Source organism: Nerophis lumbriciformis, linkage group LG17 (genome assembly GCF_033978685.3).
Source record: "Nerophis lumbriciformis linkage group LG17, RoL_Nlum_v2.1, whole genome shotgun sequence".
NCBI classification, from domain to species: Eukaryota; Metazoa; Chordata; class Actinopteri; order Syngnathiformes; family Syngnathidae; genus Nerophis; species Nerophis lumbriciformis.
Window position 1 is genome coordinate 27,474,209 of NC_084564.2, and position 17,080 is coordinate 27,491,288.

General features: G+C 38.3%; 1 protein-coding gene across 4 annotated transcripts in view; it reads left to right on the top strand.

The window, feature by feature from the left end:
* The first annotated feature begins 1,663 nt into the window (after positions 1–1,663).
* The window catches only part of arhgef12a (Rho guanine nucleotide exchange factor (GEF) 12a), a 102,284-nt gene continuing 86,867 nt past the window's right edge, over positions 1,664–17,080 (top strand). For 3 of the 4 annotated variants that reach the window (XM_061972999.2, XM_061973001.2, XM_061973002.2), the window contains exon 1: positions 1,666–2,807. In XM_061972999.2, coding sequence (XP_061828983.1) covers positions 2,776–2,807 — 32 coding nt within the window. In that variant the 5' untranslated portion in view covers positions 1,666–2,775. Of the gene's footprint in view, positions 2,808–17,080 lie in introns of all 4 variants that reach the window. The other variant, XM_061973000.2, reaches the window with a different exon arrangement.

A 17,080-nucleotide genomic window follows, 5' to 3' on the forward strand; every position in this document is an offset into this window, starting at 1 on the left:
AGGTGTGTCTAAAGCAGGGGTGTCAAGCGTACGGCCCGAACAGGTTTGCTCAGTATAAAAATGAGCCGAAATTTTTGAATGAAAGAAACTGCTGTTCTAAATTTGTCCACTAGATGTCGCAACAGCAATTCTTTGTAGATGATGCTACATATGTAAAAAATACAAATGAACCACGTGATGTTAGTGCATCAGTCGAGGAAAAAGAGCAAACTACATAAATAACATCCTGTAATTTCATTTTGATGTTTTTTTTATCTTGATAGATTAAAAAAAAAACGAGTTGACTGATGAACATTATCACATCATTTATTCAGAAAATGACAAAGATACAATGCTATTAACCGCAACATGTAAGTGTAAAAACCCAACAACATTATGATTTGTACATTCTCAGAATGTTCTTGTTCTATTTTTAAACAAAACAATCTTAAGTTGTCTTTATTTTTAAGTTATCATGCCGTGATTTTACCAGTCCGGCCCACTTGGGAGTAGATTTTTCTCCATGTGGCCCCCGATCTAAAATGACTTTGACACCCCTGGTCTAATGGAATATATTTAAAAGTGTGTTATTGTTTCCACTCAGCTGTCCTCTCATGAGAAGAAGTGCCACATTTGTCCAAGAGGTGGTGCTGTGGTGTTATCTGAATTTATTAGGGAAACTGAAAACTAGTTTTAAACAACCATATTTTTTTTAGCACCATGTTATTATTTAATTATGTATATTAGATTGATAAAACTGCTCGGTTTAAGAAATGGGCCTTCATAATGTGATTAGGTAACCAAACAGATGCATTTAATAGCTAAGAAAGTGGATTTGGCTTATTAAAAAAAACATTTAGTAGTTACGTTTGTCGTCATTTTTATTGAGTGTTTTGTGTGTTTTAGTTGCTAACCCCTCCTGCCTGTTTCAAATACGTCATAACTCAAATTTCAGTATACATTATTTAGATACTAAAATAATTTTAATGACAGGAATCAAAGTAAAATTATATTTTATAATAATAAAAAAAATAAAAAATTAAGTAGTTACCTTTGTCTTTTTTATTGAGTGTTTTGTGTGTTTTAGTTGCTAACCCCTCCTGCCTGTTATTATCACGTGTCAAACACGTCATATAACTCAAATGTCAGCATACATTATATAGATACTACATTTTAATGATTGGAATCAAAGTAAAATTATGTTTTATAATTAAAAAAAAAAAAATTTAGTAGTTACGTTTGTCGTCTTTTTTATTGAGTGTTTTAGTTGCTAACCCCTCCTGCCTGTTTCAAATACGTCATAACTCAAATGTCAGTATACACTCTATATAGATACTAAATTAATTTTATGCTAGGAATCAAAGTACAATTATGGTATTATAAAAATAATGAACAAATTTAGTAGTTACGTTTGTCGTCTTTTTTATTGACTGTTTTGTGTGTTTTAGTTGCTAACCCCTCCTGCCTGTTATTATTACGTGTCAAACACGTCATAACTCAAAGTTCAGCATACATTATGATACGAATCAAAGTAAAATTATGTTTTATAATTATAATAAAAAACATTTAGTCGTTACGTTTGTCGTCTTTTTTTATGGAGTGTTTTGTGTTTTAGTTGCGAACCCCTCCTGCCTGTTACTTTTACGTGTCAAACACGTCATGACTCAAATTTCCAGCATACATTATATAGATACGAAAGTAATTTTTAATGACAGGAATCAAAGTAAAATCATGTTTTATAATTAATTTAATTCAATCCGGCTACTTTTGGAGTTTTTTTCCCCATCTCCGGGCGGAAGTGGCTCTCGGGCTAGCAGGCTAGGGCGTTGCGAGCGGCACACTGTGGTATTTCCCCCCCTTGCCTTTCCTCAATTTATATCCTGACATAAGTGACGCCGAACGTTGGAGGGAAAAAGCGTGTGAGTGCGCCGGGTTGTTTTTAGCACCTCTTCGGACTCCCGTTTTTGTTGTTGTTGTTGAAATACGTGGCCTCGGAAGGACTTGCTTGTTACTTTCTGTCCCGTTAGCTTTTGGCTAAGCTAAGCTAAGCGTCGGTTTTCCATCCCCGGGCTGTGGAAACATGGAGTCAAGGAGCGTCTGGCGGTGCTAAAAAAACTCCTTTTATTTGGATTTTTCCGCCCTTCGACGGACACTTTGTCGCTCAACACGGAGTTGGAAGAAGAAAGCCACTCGATATTTTAAACGCGGCGTGCTGTTTTTTCCACTACTTTACAAGCACACGACGCAAAGTTTTTTTTTCTTTTTTTTTTTTCTCCAACTGTTTTGTTAGCTGGAAGCTAACAGGATTGGACATTTCCTTTGAGGATTCTCCTGCAAATATTTTCCCGTCTATTTTACATTTAAACGCTGGCTGTTGTTTTTTCCCCTTTCCAAAATACATCATTTTTTTCGGTAGAGAAGCAAGCAGACTGCGAACGGGAGAGGGGGGGCCCCACTGGAGGAATTTGCCGCATCTCCCAGGGACGTCTAGCCACTCATTCAAGCCGAGCAGGGGTGCAGGCGGGCGGGCAACGTCGCGTTGGATTACCGCACGGAAAAAACTGGGATGGGAATTCAAGGACATGCAATTTGCAGCGGCAGTGTTGGGAAGGATTATCATCTCCCCCAGGCCCTGATTCATTTTTAAGGAGTCCTCGCTGCTGCTACTACCCAAACATAAGGATATTTACCATTGACAGCTTTACTTTCAATATTTATTTTTGACGTCGCGCCTCATCGCACCCTGGAAAATGTTAATCGGATATAAATCGCTGCAAATCTAGAACCGGAAGCCCAATGAGTGACACACAGTCCAGCTTCACTGACAGGTACAGTATACCAGCAGTAAACATGTGTGCTCTAAATCACTGCATTGTGCTGACTAATAGCTGCCTTACACAATGTAAATACCAAGCATCTTGATAGAAACCCTACTGATGTCATAATGGAAAATGGACCACTAGAATCTAGTGGTCCATTTTCCATTATGACACGAAACACAGTCTGGTGAGATTATGTAATTTCACCGAGCTGTGTTAAAAGTATTTTTTTGCAAGCCAGTAGTTATATTCCGCAAATAATGTGCCGTTGTTTTGGGTCTGTGCTGTCTAGAGCAGTGTTTTTCAACCACTAGTGTGCCGTGGGAGATGATCTAAATTCACCTATTTGAGATAAACATATTTTTTGCAGACCAGTCTGCAAATGATGTGTTGTTGTTGTTGAGTGTCGGTGCTGTCTAGAGCCCGGCAGATTAACCGTGTAATACTCTTCCATATCAGCAGGTGGCAGCTAATTGCTTTGTAGATGTCGGAAACTGCGGGAGGCAGTGTGCAGGTAAAAAGGTGTCTAATGCTTCAACCAAAAATAAAGAAAAGGTGAGTGCCCCTAAGAAAAGGCATTGAAGCTTAGGGAAGGCTATGCAGAACGAAACTAAAACTGAACTGGCTACAAAGTCAGCAAAAACAGAATGCTGGACGACAGCAAAGACTTACTGGGACGGCGTGGCGCAGTGGAAGAGTGGCCGTGCGCGACCAGAGGGTCCCTGATTCAATCCCCACCTAGTACAAACCTCGTCATGTCCGTTGTGTCCTGAGCAAGACACTTCACCCTTGCTCCTGATGGGTGCTGGTTAGCGCCTTGCATGGCAGCTCCCTCCATCAGTGTGTGAATGTGTGTGTGAATGGGTAAATGTGGAAGTAGTGTCAAAGCGCTTTGAGTACCTTGAAGGTAGAAAAGCGCTATACAAGTACAACCCATTTATCATTTATTTATCATTTATTTACTGCGGAGCAAAGACGGCGTCCACAATGTACATCAACAATGTCCCCACAAAAAAGGATAAAAACAACAAACATTCTTGATTGCTAGAACAAAGTAGATGCGGGAAATATCGCTCAAAGGAAGACATGAAACTGCTACAGGAAAATACCAAAAAAGAGGAAAAGCCACCAACATAGGAGCACAAGACAATAACTAAAACACTACACACGGGAAAACAGCCAAAAACTCAAAATAAGTCACGGCGGGATGTAGGGCTGGGCGATGTATCGAATGTACTCGATATATTGCGGGTTTGTCTCTGTGCGATATAGAAAATTGCTATATCGTGATTAGGGCTGCAACTAACGATTAATTTGATAATCGATGAATCTGTCGATTATTACTCGATTAAGCAATTAATAATCGGATAAAAGAGACAAACTACATTTCTATTCTTTCCAGTATTTTATTGAAAAAAAACCGCATACTGGCACCATACTTATTTTGATTATTGTTTCTCAGCTGTTTGTACATGTTGCAGTTTATAAATAAAAAATAAAAAAAATTGCCTCTGCGCATTCGCATAGCACAGATCCAACGAATTGATGACTAAATTCTTCGGCAACTATTTTTATAATCGATTTTAATCGATTAGTTGTTGCAGTCCTAATCGTGATATTCCATTATACGTTCTCACGCAGTTGCTTTTAACTGCGGACTACAGGCTTTTTGCACTCTTTCTTGTCTCTCCTTCTCACAGAGAGATAAAATAAGCGCACCTTCTTACATACGTCACATACTGAGCGCGTGCAACGTCATACGCCCTAGCGGAGCAGAGAGATAGTGACATGGTAACGATAGCTGTGATGCTAGCGGAGTGGTAATACGAGAGAAAGAAGGTGCAAATCTGGTAACAAATGAAGGAAGAATTAATTCCCAAGAAAAACAGCACAGGGTCCATCGTCTGGCGGTGGTTTGGCTTCAAGCGGGAATATGTTGAACAGACAACAGTAACATGTCAAGTATGCGGCAAAAGCGTTGCTACAAAAAGTAGCATTGTTGCTAATTTGTAGGATTATTTGAAAAGTCACCCGCTAGAGAATGAAGAGTGCTCGAAACTCCGCATGTCAACATCTCCGGCCGGTGCCACACCAACAAAATGCCGAAGCAACCATTTCCAGATCAACACCGTATGAAAAAATAGTCAAAAACAGAAGGAAATAACGTCCGCAGGAACCTACCACATAGCGAAGGACATACACTATTTGATTTCCTATTATGCAGCTCATTTTTATTTGACAGTTATTGAAATATCTTGTGTGACATCATGCACAAAAGTGCACTTTATTTGTTTTAAACTATTGTACTGGCGTTCTGTACAAAAAGTGCACTTTAATTTAGTGTTGTTTTGATATGTCATCTTAGTGACATCATGCACAAAAGTGCACTAATAGCTTGTTTTAAAATGTCTCTGACAATCTTGCACTTTCTGTTTTAGAAATTATTTTTTAATAACTGTTTAATAAATACTGTTTTGATAAATTGACTTAGTTGTGGTTTCCCTCTCTGCATGAACGTTTAAAATGAGCATATATTAATGCAGTATGAACATGAATGTTTTAATGTAGACACATAGAATCATCATACAGGTGTGATTATATGTATGAAGTGTTAATTCAAGGTTAAAATATCGAGATATATATCGTGTATCGTGACATGGCCTAAAAATATCGAGATATTAATAAAAGGCCGTATCGCCCAGCCCTAGCGTGATGTGACAGGTGGTGACAGTACACCTACTTTGAGACAAGAGCTATATTGATGCATACTTGGTTATGGTTTGAATTCATATCCAACAATTGCGACAACTACTTTTTACTGTCAACTGAGTTTAGTTTTTTAATGATTTCTGCAGGTGGTGTGCCTCCGGATTTTTTCAACGCAAAAAATGTGCCCTGGCTCAAAAAAGGTTGAAAAACACTGCGTTCACCAAGCATCTTGATAGAAACCCTGCTGATGTCATAATGGAAAATGGACCACTAGAACAGTGTTTTTCAAGCTTTTTTGAGCCAAAGTACATTTTTTTGCGTTGAAAAAAATCACACCACCAGCAGAAATCATTAAAAAACTAAACTCAGTTGACACTAAAAAGTCGTTGTCGCAATTGTTGGATATGACTTTAAACCATAACCAACCATGCATCAATATAGCTGTCACTACCTTTCACATCACGTCCTGACTTATTTAGAGTTTTTTGCTGTTTTCCTGTGTGTAGTGTTTTAGTTCTTGTCTTCCGCTCCTATTTTGTTGTCTTTTTGTCTTTTTTTGGTATTTTCCTGTAATAGTTTCATGTCTTCCTTTGAGCGATATTACTTTGTTTTAGCAATCAAGAATATTTCAATTGTTTTTATCCTTCTTTGTGTGGACATTGTTGTTTATCATGTCATGTTCGGATGTACATTGTGGACGCCGTCTTTGCTCCACAGTAATTCTTTGCTGTCGTCCAGCATTCTGTTTTTGTTTACTTTGTAGCCAGATCAGTTTTAGTTACGTTCTGCATAGCCTTCCCTAAGCTTCAATGCCTTTTCTTAGGGGCACTCATTTTTTTGTTATTTTTGGTTTAAGCATTCGACACCTTTTTACCTGCACACTGCCTCCCGCTGTTTCTGACATGTACAAAGCAATTAGCTACTTTTCTACTGATATGGAAGAGTATTATACAGTTACTCTGCCGAGCTCTAGACAGCACCGACACTCAACAACAACACATCATTTGCAGACTATAATTACTGGTTTGCAGAAAATATTTTTTATCCAAATAAGTGAAATTAGATAATCTCGCACGGCACACCAGACTGTATATCACGGCACACTAAACGCAGCATGGAACATATTTGACCGGCGTCTTTGCAGCAGGTCCACCTTGAACAATTTAGTGGAATAGCCCTGCCCTAAGCCTTTTTAACGCTTACCTCTTTCTGCAGTCATTAAAACAATCTGTGGATTTAGACGGAACCTCGTAATCATCTTACTGGAGGAATCAGTCAGGAGAGCTTGGACACTGCCATGGTTTTATTGCTTCAATGGCAAATAAATCCAGCCTGATGAGTGTTTTTTCCAGTTTAATCTATCCCGATGCACAGTGTGGTTTTCCAGTTTGACTTCTCTTGCACTACGCTAGCCCTTCTTACCCGGATCTAATTTCTACAGATTAGAATGTTCTTGGTTGGTTTAGGACGGAAGCAAGCGTACACTGCTCTAGATGGGACGTCATGTAAAAGCAAGGCCCCCATTATGCTCGGGACCCATCCCCCCTTTGCAACCATGACAGCAGTGGTTAGCAGTGCACCCACTTTAATTGTCCTGCTGTTTTTTGTGGCAGACATGCACATGACTGGATTAACTTTCTTATGTTGTTGCCTGTCCACTCAATTTTCTCCATTTTAATTGTTCACTTTTTCGCTTAGGAATTAATGGAAGTTTGCTCGGTCAAACTGTCAACACCTTAAAACCTTTATTAATTGTACAGGCAATGTTTAAGTCAACAATAACCTCTGCTGTAAAATGTATATACCGTATTTTTCGGACTATAAGTCGCATTTTTTTTCATTGTTTGGCCGGGGGTGCGACTTATACTCAGGAGCGACTTATGTGTGAAATTATTAACACATTACCGTAAAATATCAAATAATATTATTTAGCTGATTCACGTAAGAGACTAGACGTATAAGATTTCATGGGATTTAGCGATTAAGAGTGACAGATTGTTTGGTAAACGTATAGCATGTTCTATATGTTATAGTTATTTGAATGACTCTTACCATAATATGTTACGTTAACATACCAGGCACGTTCTAAGTTGGTTATTTATGCCTCATATAACGTACACTTATTCAGCCTGTTGTTCACTATTCTTTATTTATTTATTCATTTTAAATTGCCTTTCAAATGTCTATTCTTGGTGTTGGGTTTAAATAAATTTCCCCCAAAAATGCGACTTATACTCCAGTGCGACTTATATATGTTTTTTTCCTTCTTTATTGTGCATTTTCGGCCGGTGCGACTTATACTCCGGTGAGACTTATACTCCGAAAAATACAGTATATATACATACATATATATATATATATATATATTACAGTTATGTATTAAAGTTTACATACTCTTGTAAAGAACATAATGTCATGGCTCTTTTGAGTTTCCAATAATTTCTACAACTCTTATTTTTTTTGTGATAGTGATTGGAGCACATACTTGTTGGTCACAAAAAACATTCATGAAGTTTGGTTCTTTTATGAATTTATTATGGGTCTACTGAAAATGTGAGCAAATCTGCTGGGTCAAAAGTATACATACAGCAATGTTAATATTTGGTTACATGTCCCTCGGAAAGTTTCACTGCAATAAGGCTCTTTTTGTAGCCATCCACATGCTTCTGGTTGAATTTTTGACCACTCCTCTTGACAAAATTGGTGCAGTTGAGCTGAATTTGTTGGTTTTCTGACATGGACTTGTTTCTTCAGCATTGTCCACACGTTTAAGTCAGGACTTTGGGAAGGCCATTCTAAAACCTTAATTCTAGCCTGATTTAGCCATTCCTTTACCACTTTTGACTTGTGTTTGGGGTCATTGTTTCATCTGACCACAGAACTTTCCTCCAGAAGGTCTTATCTTTGTCCATGTGATGTCAGATGAAACAAAAATTGGGGTGTTTGGCCACAATACCCAGCAATATGTTTGGAGGAGAAAAGCTGAGGCCTTTAATCCTAGGAACACCATCCCTACCGTTAAGCATGGTGGTGGTAGTATTATGCACTGGGCCTGTTTTTCTGCCAATGGAACTGGTGTTTTACAGAGAGTAAATGGGGACAATGAAAAATGAGGATTACCTCCAAATTCTTCAGGACAACCTAAAATTATCAGTCCGGAGGTTGGGTCTTGGGCGCAGTTGGGTGTTCCAACAGGACAATGACCCCAAACACACGTCAAAAGTGGTAAAGGAATGGCTAAATCACATCAAAAGCGCTTTATTGCAGTGAAACTTGCCAAGGGACATGTAACCAAATATTAACATTGCTGTATGTATACTTTTGACCCAGCAGATTTGCTCACATTTTCAGTAGACCCATAATAAATTCATAAAAGAACCAAACTTCATGAATGTTTTTTGTTTCCAACAAGTATGTGCTTCAATCACTCTAACACAATAAATAAGAGTTGTACAAATTATTGGAAACTCAATACAGCCATGACATTATGTTCTTTACAAGTGTATGTAAAGTTTATATCTGTATATAAAACTGTAAGCATAAGAGACCAAGATGACTCAGCGCTGCAGTTGCCTTATTATTGTTTGAGTCAAGCGTGCCATATTGTACTGAACAGCCTAGACAGAGACATGTGTGCCACCTTCGTCGCCTTGCAATAGATTCTGCATCAATGTTTATTTGGACTGCAACGTTATGACCGAAATAATAATCACAATTATCAATATTAGAATCAGGATTATTAATCATGATTACTATTTATCCATCCATCCTGTTTCTACCGCTTGTCCCTTTCGGGGTCGCGGGGGGTCGCTGGAGCCTATCTCAGCTGCATTCGGGCGGAAGGCGGTGTACACCCTGGGCAAGTCGCCACTATTTATGTTCAGTAAAAACAGTGCTTCCCACAGATCGGCAATATACTTGCCGTGGTGGGGGTTATGAACGTGACGTCATCAATTAAGTTGTAAAACAGTCCAATAAATGGCTGAAAAAACATTATGCATAGTTGTTGCATACAGTGGGTACGGAAAGTATTCAGACCCTTTTACATTTTTCACTATTTCATTGCAGCCATTTTTTTAAATCAAAAAAGTTTATTTTATGTCACATTAATGTACACTCAGCATTCCTTTTTGAAAGAAAAAAACAAAAATGTCGACATTTTTGAAAATATATTAAAAATTAAAAAAATATATAATCACAAATAAGTATTCAGACCCTTTGCTCAATACTTTGTTGATGCATATTTGGCAGCAATTACAGCCTCAATACTTTTTGAATACGATGCCACAAGCTTGGCACACCTATCTTTGGGCAGTTTTGCCCATTCCTCTTTGCAGCACCTCTCAAGCTCCATCAGGTTGGATATAAAGTGTTAGTTTTCATTCAGGATGTCTCTGTACATCGTTGCAATCATCTTAGTCTAGTCAGGAAGGTGACCGAGAACCCGATGGTCACTCTGTCAGAGCTACAGCATTTCTCTGTAGAGAGGAGAACTTACCAGAAGGACAACCGTCTCTGCAACAAACCACCAATCATGCCTGTTTGGTAGAATGGCCAGACGGAAGCCATTTCAAACGTTTGCCAAAATGCACCTGAAAGACTGTCAGACCATGAAAAATAGAATTATCTGGTCTGCCGAGACAAAGATTAAACTATTTGGCGTAAATGCTGGTCATCATGTTTGGAGGAAACCAGGCACCGCTCATCAGCAGGCCAATACCATCTTTACAGTGAAGCATGGTGGTGGCAGCATCATGCTGTGGGGATGGATTTCAGCAGCAGGAACTGGGAGACTAGTCAGGATAGAGGGAAAGCTAAATGCAGCGATGTACAGAGACATCCTGGATGAAAACCAATGCTTCCCATCCAACCTGATGGAGCTTGAGAGGTGCTGCAAAGAAGAATGGGCGAAACTGCCTAAAGATAGCTGTGTCAAGATAGTGGCATCGTATTAAAAAGATTTGAGGCTGTAAAAGACCCTGCCAAAGGTGCATCAACAAAGTATTGAGCAAAGGGTCTGAATACTTTTGTGCTTTTTTGAGTTTTTGTCATTTTTAATACATTTGGGAAAATTTCTACATTTCTGTTTTTTTCTGTCAAGATAGGGTGCAGAGTGTACATTAATGAGACATAAAATGAACTTTTTTGATTTTAGGAAATTGCTGCAATGGAACAGAGTGAACAGAAGTAAAGGGTGTCTGAATACTTTCCGTACCCACTGTATAATCAGTAATAATTTATTTTGAACATGCTTATACAAAGTTACATCAGAATTGTTTACAGTTCAAAGTTCAAAATGGCTAAATATCACATCCCATCAATTACTTATAAGTTTGTTCACTTCCTGTGCTCAAAATGCACTGCACATTAATAGTTTTTTTGTCTCGGGGCAATGTCACGTGCGCCTCACAATACGAAGGTCCGGGGTTCGATCCTGGGCTTGGGGTCTTTCTGTGTGGAGTTTGCATGTTCTCCCCGTGACTGCGTGGGTTCCCTCCGGGTTGATTGGCAACACTAAATTGGCCCTAGTGTGTGAATGTGAGTGTGAATGTTGTCTGTCTATCTGTGTTGGCCCTGCGTTGATTAGGCGACTTGTCCAGGGTGTAGTGTACCCCGCCTTCCGCCCGTGTGCAGCTTTGATAGGCTCCAGCACCCCCCACAACCCCGTAAGGGACAAGCGGTAGAAAATGTAATGTAAAAGAGCCACGTTCCGTGTGTGGCCCACACATCATCAATTGGACACCGAGACACTTGATCTGGTTCTCCAAACACACAATGGGAAACTGTTTCCAGAGTCTGATTAATTAGCATGCTATTGGTCCTGCTTGTGTGACTTCAAGTAGAGCAGCGTGTTGTGCAGGCGTCCACGCCTTCAAGTCGAGCAGTTGTTACTTTTCTGCCGCTGCCGGCTTTGAAATTGTTTGATTTCATACGCAGGCGGAGCTTGTTTTTGAAACGTTAATATCGCTGATGAGCACCTTCATTAATTTGTGGCAGCCAAAATCGTGTTCAAGATTAAAATTTATTTGTGCAGCCTTAATGGTTATCATCAGGGTTTTTTTTTCTTTTTTCCCAAGATAGCCATTACTGGTACTTGGTTGTGTTTGCCCTCAAATAACTTTGGCCAAAGTCAGTAATTGTATTTCCTCTTTGGTCCAATTTGCAATGTTAGGAGATGGGGCTGGGCAATATGGCCTTTTATTAATATCTCAATATTTTTAGGCCATGTCACGATACATGATATATATCTCAATATTTTGCCTTAGCCTTGAATACTTGATGCATATAATCACAGCAGTATGATGATTCTATGTGTCTACATTAAAACATTCTTGTTTATACTGCATTAATATATGCTCATTTTAAGCTTTCATGCAGAGAGGGAAACCACAACTAAGTCAATTTAGCAAAACTGTATTTATTAAACAGTTATTAAACAGTGGCACAAACATTCATGTCATTTCCAAAACAAGCTATTAGTGCACTTTTGTGCTTGATGTCATTTTTGTACAGAATGCCAATACAATAGTTTAAAACAAATAAAGTGCACTTTTGTGCATGATGTCACACAAGATATTTCAATAAGTGTCAAATAAAAATGAGCTGCATAATAGGAAATCAAATAGTGTATGTCCTTCGCTATGTGGTAGGTTCCTGCGGATGTTATCTCCTTCTGTTTTAGACTATTTTTTCATACGGTGTTGATGTGGAAATGGTTGCTTCGGCATGTTGGTGTGGCACCGGCCGGAGATGTTGACATGCGGAGTTTCAAGCACTCTTCATTCTCTAGCGGGTGACTTTTCAAATTATGCTACAAATTAGCAGTGCTGCTACTTTTTGTAGCAACGCTTTTGCTGCATACTTGACATATTACATATATCTATTCGACATATTTCCGCTTGAAGCCAAACCACCGCCAGACGATGGACCCCCTGCTATTTTTCCTGGGAATTAATTATTCCTTCATTTGTTACCAGATTGGCACCTTCTTTCTCTCGTATTACCACTCGCACCGCTCCACTTGCACCACAGCGAACGTTACCCACGCTGCTACCTCTCTGCTCGGCGAGAGCGTATGACGTTGTACGCGCGACTGTATGTGACGTACGTTAGAAGGTACGCTTGTTGACAAGAAAGAGTGAGAACAGCCTGTAGTGTAATGCCCGCAGCTAAAAGCAACTGCGTGAGAACGTATACTGGAATATCACGATATAGTCATTAGGGATGATACTCGAAACCGATTTTCCCGGTTGTTCGATAAGAAAAGAACCGAGTCCTTGGACTCAAATCCCTTATTGAGAACCGGTACCCGTTATCGAGACCACTATAGTAAAGAAAAAGAGTTGGTTCTTTATTCGAATCCCTGGGAACGAGTCCTGTCCCGACCAGAAATGCTCCGTGTGACATCACAAGAAATGACGTCACGTAGCTCAGTCATTAGGCGCAGATAGCGAAAGCAGGAAAAAAAATGGACCGGAAAAAGCGCTCCAAGGTGTAATAAAGTTCAAAACAAAAGGTGTAATCCAATGAATAACTTTACTGAGAGATGTGAGCAGGGTCCAAACACATGACGAACACTTTTACGACCAACCGGAAACATAGCAACCAGGCTAGCAACGCACCTCCTTTACGGCAGCTATCGCAACGTTCTTAAAGCAACCACAGCACATACATATATATATATATATATACAACATATATCTCCCTTTTTTAACTTTTGTTTTTCTTTCCTTGTAAACAAAACAAAATGACACTGTATATGTGTTGTCTGTCTAATTATAAATAATGCAGACGAGGCGTGTTGGCTGAGTTCTCGACGTTCACTTTCACAGCGTGCTCATAACCTCATTCTTAGCGACATGCAACAACACTTTTCGGGGCTATCGCACATGCTCGTCACTCCCGTTGCATGCTGGGTAGTGTAGTTGTTATATTCCCTAGCTCATAACATCTTTCCCCCTATAAAGAAATAATGTTAACTCAATAAAGTGTATTTCTTTTTTTAGCTTCAACTTTTCATTTTTTAGCATTGTAACCACATTTGCAAACAACTTTTCTCTTCATAGAATTTTCTTTCAATAAAGATATACAGTGCAAAAATGTTAAAGCATCATAACAAACAGTTATATCAAATAGCAGCAGAATTGCACTTTTGGAGAGCTGTATTATTTTCAGTTTTGTGCCCAAGGGACTGATTTTATTTAACACTATATTATTATTTATACACCTATAGTGATCACAGAGACAGGTTGTTTTTGTGTTACTGTATATACTTGTTTTTCTGAAAAATCCCACTTAATATACTTTGGGTAACAACAGTCAATATTTATTTTTTTTATTTTATTTTTTTAGGGGGGTAACAGTCAATATTTATTTATTTATTAGATTAAATGTTTTTCTTATATAATAAAAGTGAGCTTTTGTTAAACCAAATATTGTGTGTTTTTTTCCATATACAACAACCAATCTGGACTCGATAAGGAATCGATTCGAAAAGAGGATTCGATAATAGGCTCGAACTCGATAATTTCTTATCAAACATCATCCCTAATAGTCATTTTCTATATCGCACAGAGACAAACCCGCGATATATCAAGTATATTCGATATATCTCCCAGCCCTATTAGTAGATGTATTACACTAGCTGTATAAAAAAGCAATAATCCTTAGGTTTTATTAATTTTTCTTCAAATTGTTCTGATTGTGGTACTAGGTAGGTATACCTTACTCTGTGGCCAGTTTAATAGAATTAGGGACCAACTCCTTAGAGGGGGCATGTTGATGTCAAAAAGGTTGCAGCTGAAAACTGTTGCTGAACATTTTGCTAAACAAATACATGCAAAACCCAATGAAAGGCTCTGTACACTGGAAGTAAACTGACATAAACATTGGTGCTTTTATACATAGTCAGTTAGTTCATATTTGACTTAAAGTTGAATATTCAGGTTGTTTGTCTGCAGAGCTTTTTTTTTTCCCTCGTCCTGGGATGTGAGATGTTTTGCATTTTGTTTCCGCTCTGTCGACCACACTGGGAGAGCTGCATGCGTGTTAACATCTACCAGGATCGGGGATGGGCACGCCAGCCTGTGGGGTCAGTTTTAGCGAGCTGCTAGTTCTTTGTCATAGAGTTCTGCTGATCTCCACGTTTTGTTTTTTTCCCACCCCACCGCGTGTCCTCTCCCGAGGCCCTCCCGGGAAGTGGTGCTGGTGACATCACTAATAGTAAACAATTGCGTTGTGGAAGCAAGCGAGCTAGCTATACTGTGCTTACTCCGCATTGGGACATTGGTGTAGGTCGGGTACACGTGTCATTAAAAATGTTTGTGGAAAGAGGCCTACATTGAGGTTTTGTGTGGCTTGCAAATTGTTTGAATCTGTTTACTTGCCATGACTACAGAGTAACACAAGTATCCCTATAAAAGATGATCACGGAGTACTCAAGTTGTTGGAATGCTGGTGATTCATTCGTGTCTCTTGTAGGGGTGGGAATATTTGGACACCTCACCATTTGATTTTGATTCAGGGGCTATGGTTTGATACATCTTTAATTGTTACATTAAATATTATTTGTATATTGTTAATATTTTGTAAATTATGATGTATTCTAAATGTATTACATTTAATTGTTAATAATATATATCAACTAGGCTCCTCCATTGCCTACTGATGTTTGTGTTATTGCGTCATTTCCGTTTTTTGTATGGTAGTGCGCACAAAATATATGTGTGTGTATTACTGTTGTCCCGATACCAATATTTTGGTACCGGTGCCAAAATTATTTCGGTACTTTTCGATACTTTTCTAAAAATTGCATTATTGGCTTTATTTTAACAAAAAATCTTAGGGTACATTAAACATATGTTTCTTATTGCATGTGTGTCCTTAAATAAAATAGTGAACATACAAGACAACTTGTCTTTTATTAGTAAGCAAGTAAGTAAGTAAACAAAGGCTCCTAATTTAGTCTGCTGACATATGCAGTAACATATTGTGTCATTTTCCATTCTATTATTTTGTCAAAATTATCAAGGACAAGTGGTAGAAAATGAATTATTAATCTACTTGTTAATATCTGCTTAGTTTCTCTTTTAACATGTTCTATCTACATTTCTGTTAAAATGTAATAATAATTTATTCTTCTGTTTGGATGCTTTACATTAGTTTCGGATGATACCCGTCGTAACAGGATCATACAATGGTCATATTCAAAGTCCTCATGTGTCCAGGGACATATTTCCTGAGTTTATAAACATAATATAAATTTTTTTTAAACAAAAGAAGATGTTGTGATGCCCAAAAATATTGACGTAATCATAGTAGTATCGACTAGATACAGTCCTGTACTTGATATCATTACAGTTGATGTTAGGTGTAGGGATGATGTTTGATAAGAAATTATCAAGTTCGAGCCCATTATCGAATCCTCTTATCGAACCGATTCCTTATCAATTCTCTTATCGATTTCAGATAGGTTGTTGTATATGGAAAAAAACACAATATTTGGTTTAACAAAAGCTCACTTTTATTTTATAATTAAAAAAATATATATAATAATACAAAAATATTGACTGTTACCCCCCTAAAAAAAATAAAAAATAAAATATTGACTGTTGTTACCCAATGTATATAAAGTTAAAGTTAAAGTACCAATGATTGTCACACACACACTAGGTGTGGCGAGATTATTCTCTGCATTTGACCCATCACCCTTGATCACCCCCTGGGAGGTGAGGGGAGCAGTGGGCAGCAGCGGTGGCCGCGCCCGGGAATCATTTTGGTGATTTAACCCCCAATTCCAACCCTTGATGCTGAGTGCCAAGCAGGGAGGTAATGGGTCCCATTTTTATAGTCTTTGGTATGACTCGGCCGGGATTTGAACTCACAACCTACCGATCTCAGGGCGGACACTCTAACCACTAGGCCACTGAGTATATATTAAGTGGGATTTGTCAGAAAAACAAATATATACAGTAACACAAAAACAACCTGTCTCTGTGATCAATATAGGTGCATAAATAAAAATATAGTGTTAAATAAAATGCAAATAAAAAGTGCACTTCTGCTGCTATTGGAACATACTACACACACTATGACACTAAGAACACCACAGTCCTCAATCAACAATTCTTCTTCCCTTACATGAGAGCGAAGCCTGGCAGTAATTGCCTATTGCCTGTTCTGCCCTCACTATACGTGTTGAGGTTATACAGCTTGGCAAACAGCTAACAAACAATCCAAGACGTCTAATAAAGTTCCAAAGCAGATTAATCCATTAAGGCTCTTTATTGTTGTTGATCTTTTATTTTGTCTTTTCCTATCTTTACTTTTTTAAACTGAAATACACACAATGACAAATGTATAAGCTATGTGATTCAATTAACATACTGAAATGTAATACACAATATGTAAATATTAGCTTCACACAAATATACAGTAATATCATCAAACACATACTTCTGAGTGTTGAAACTATTTCGATGGTGGAAATACACGACTGGCAGCCATTATAAGTTCTCAAAACATCCATTGAAACAGTGCACACAAATCGTTTTTCAATAGACATCTTACTATCA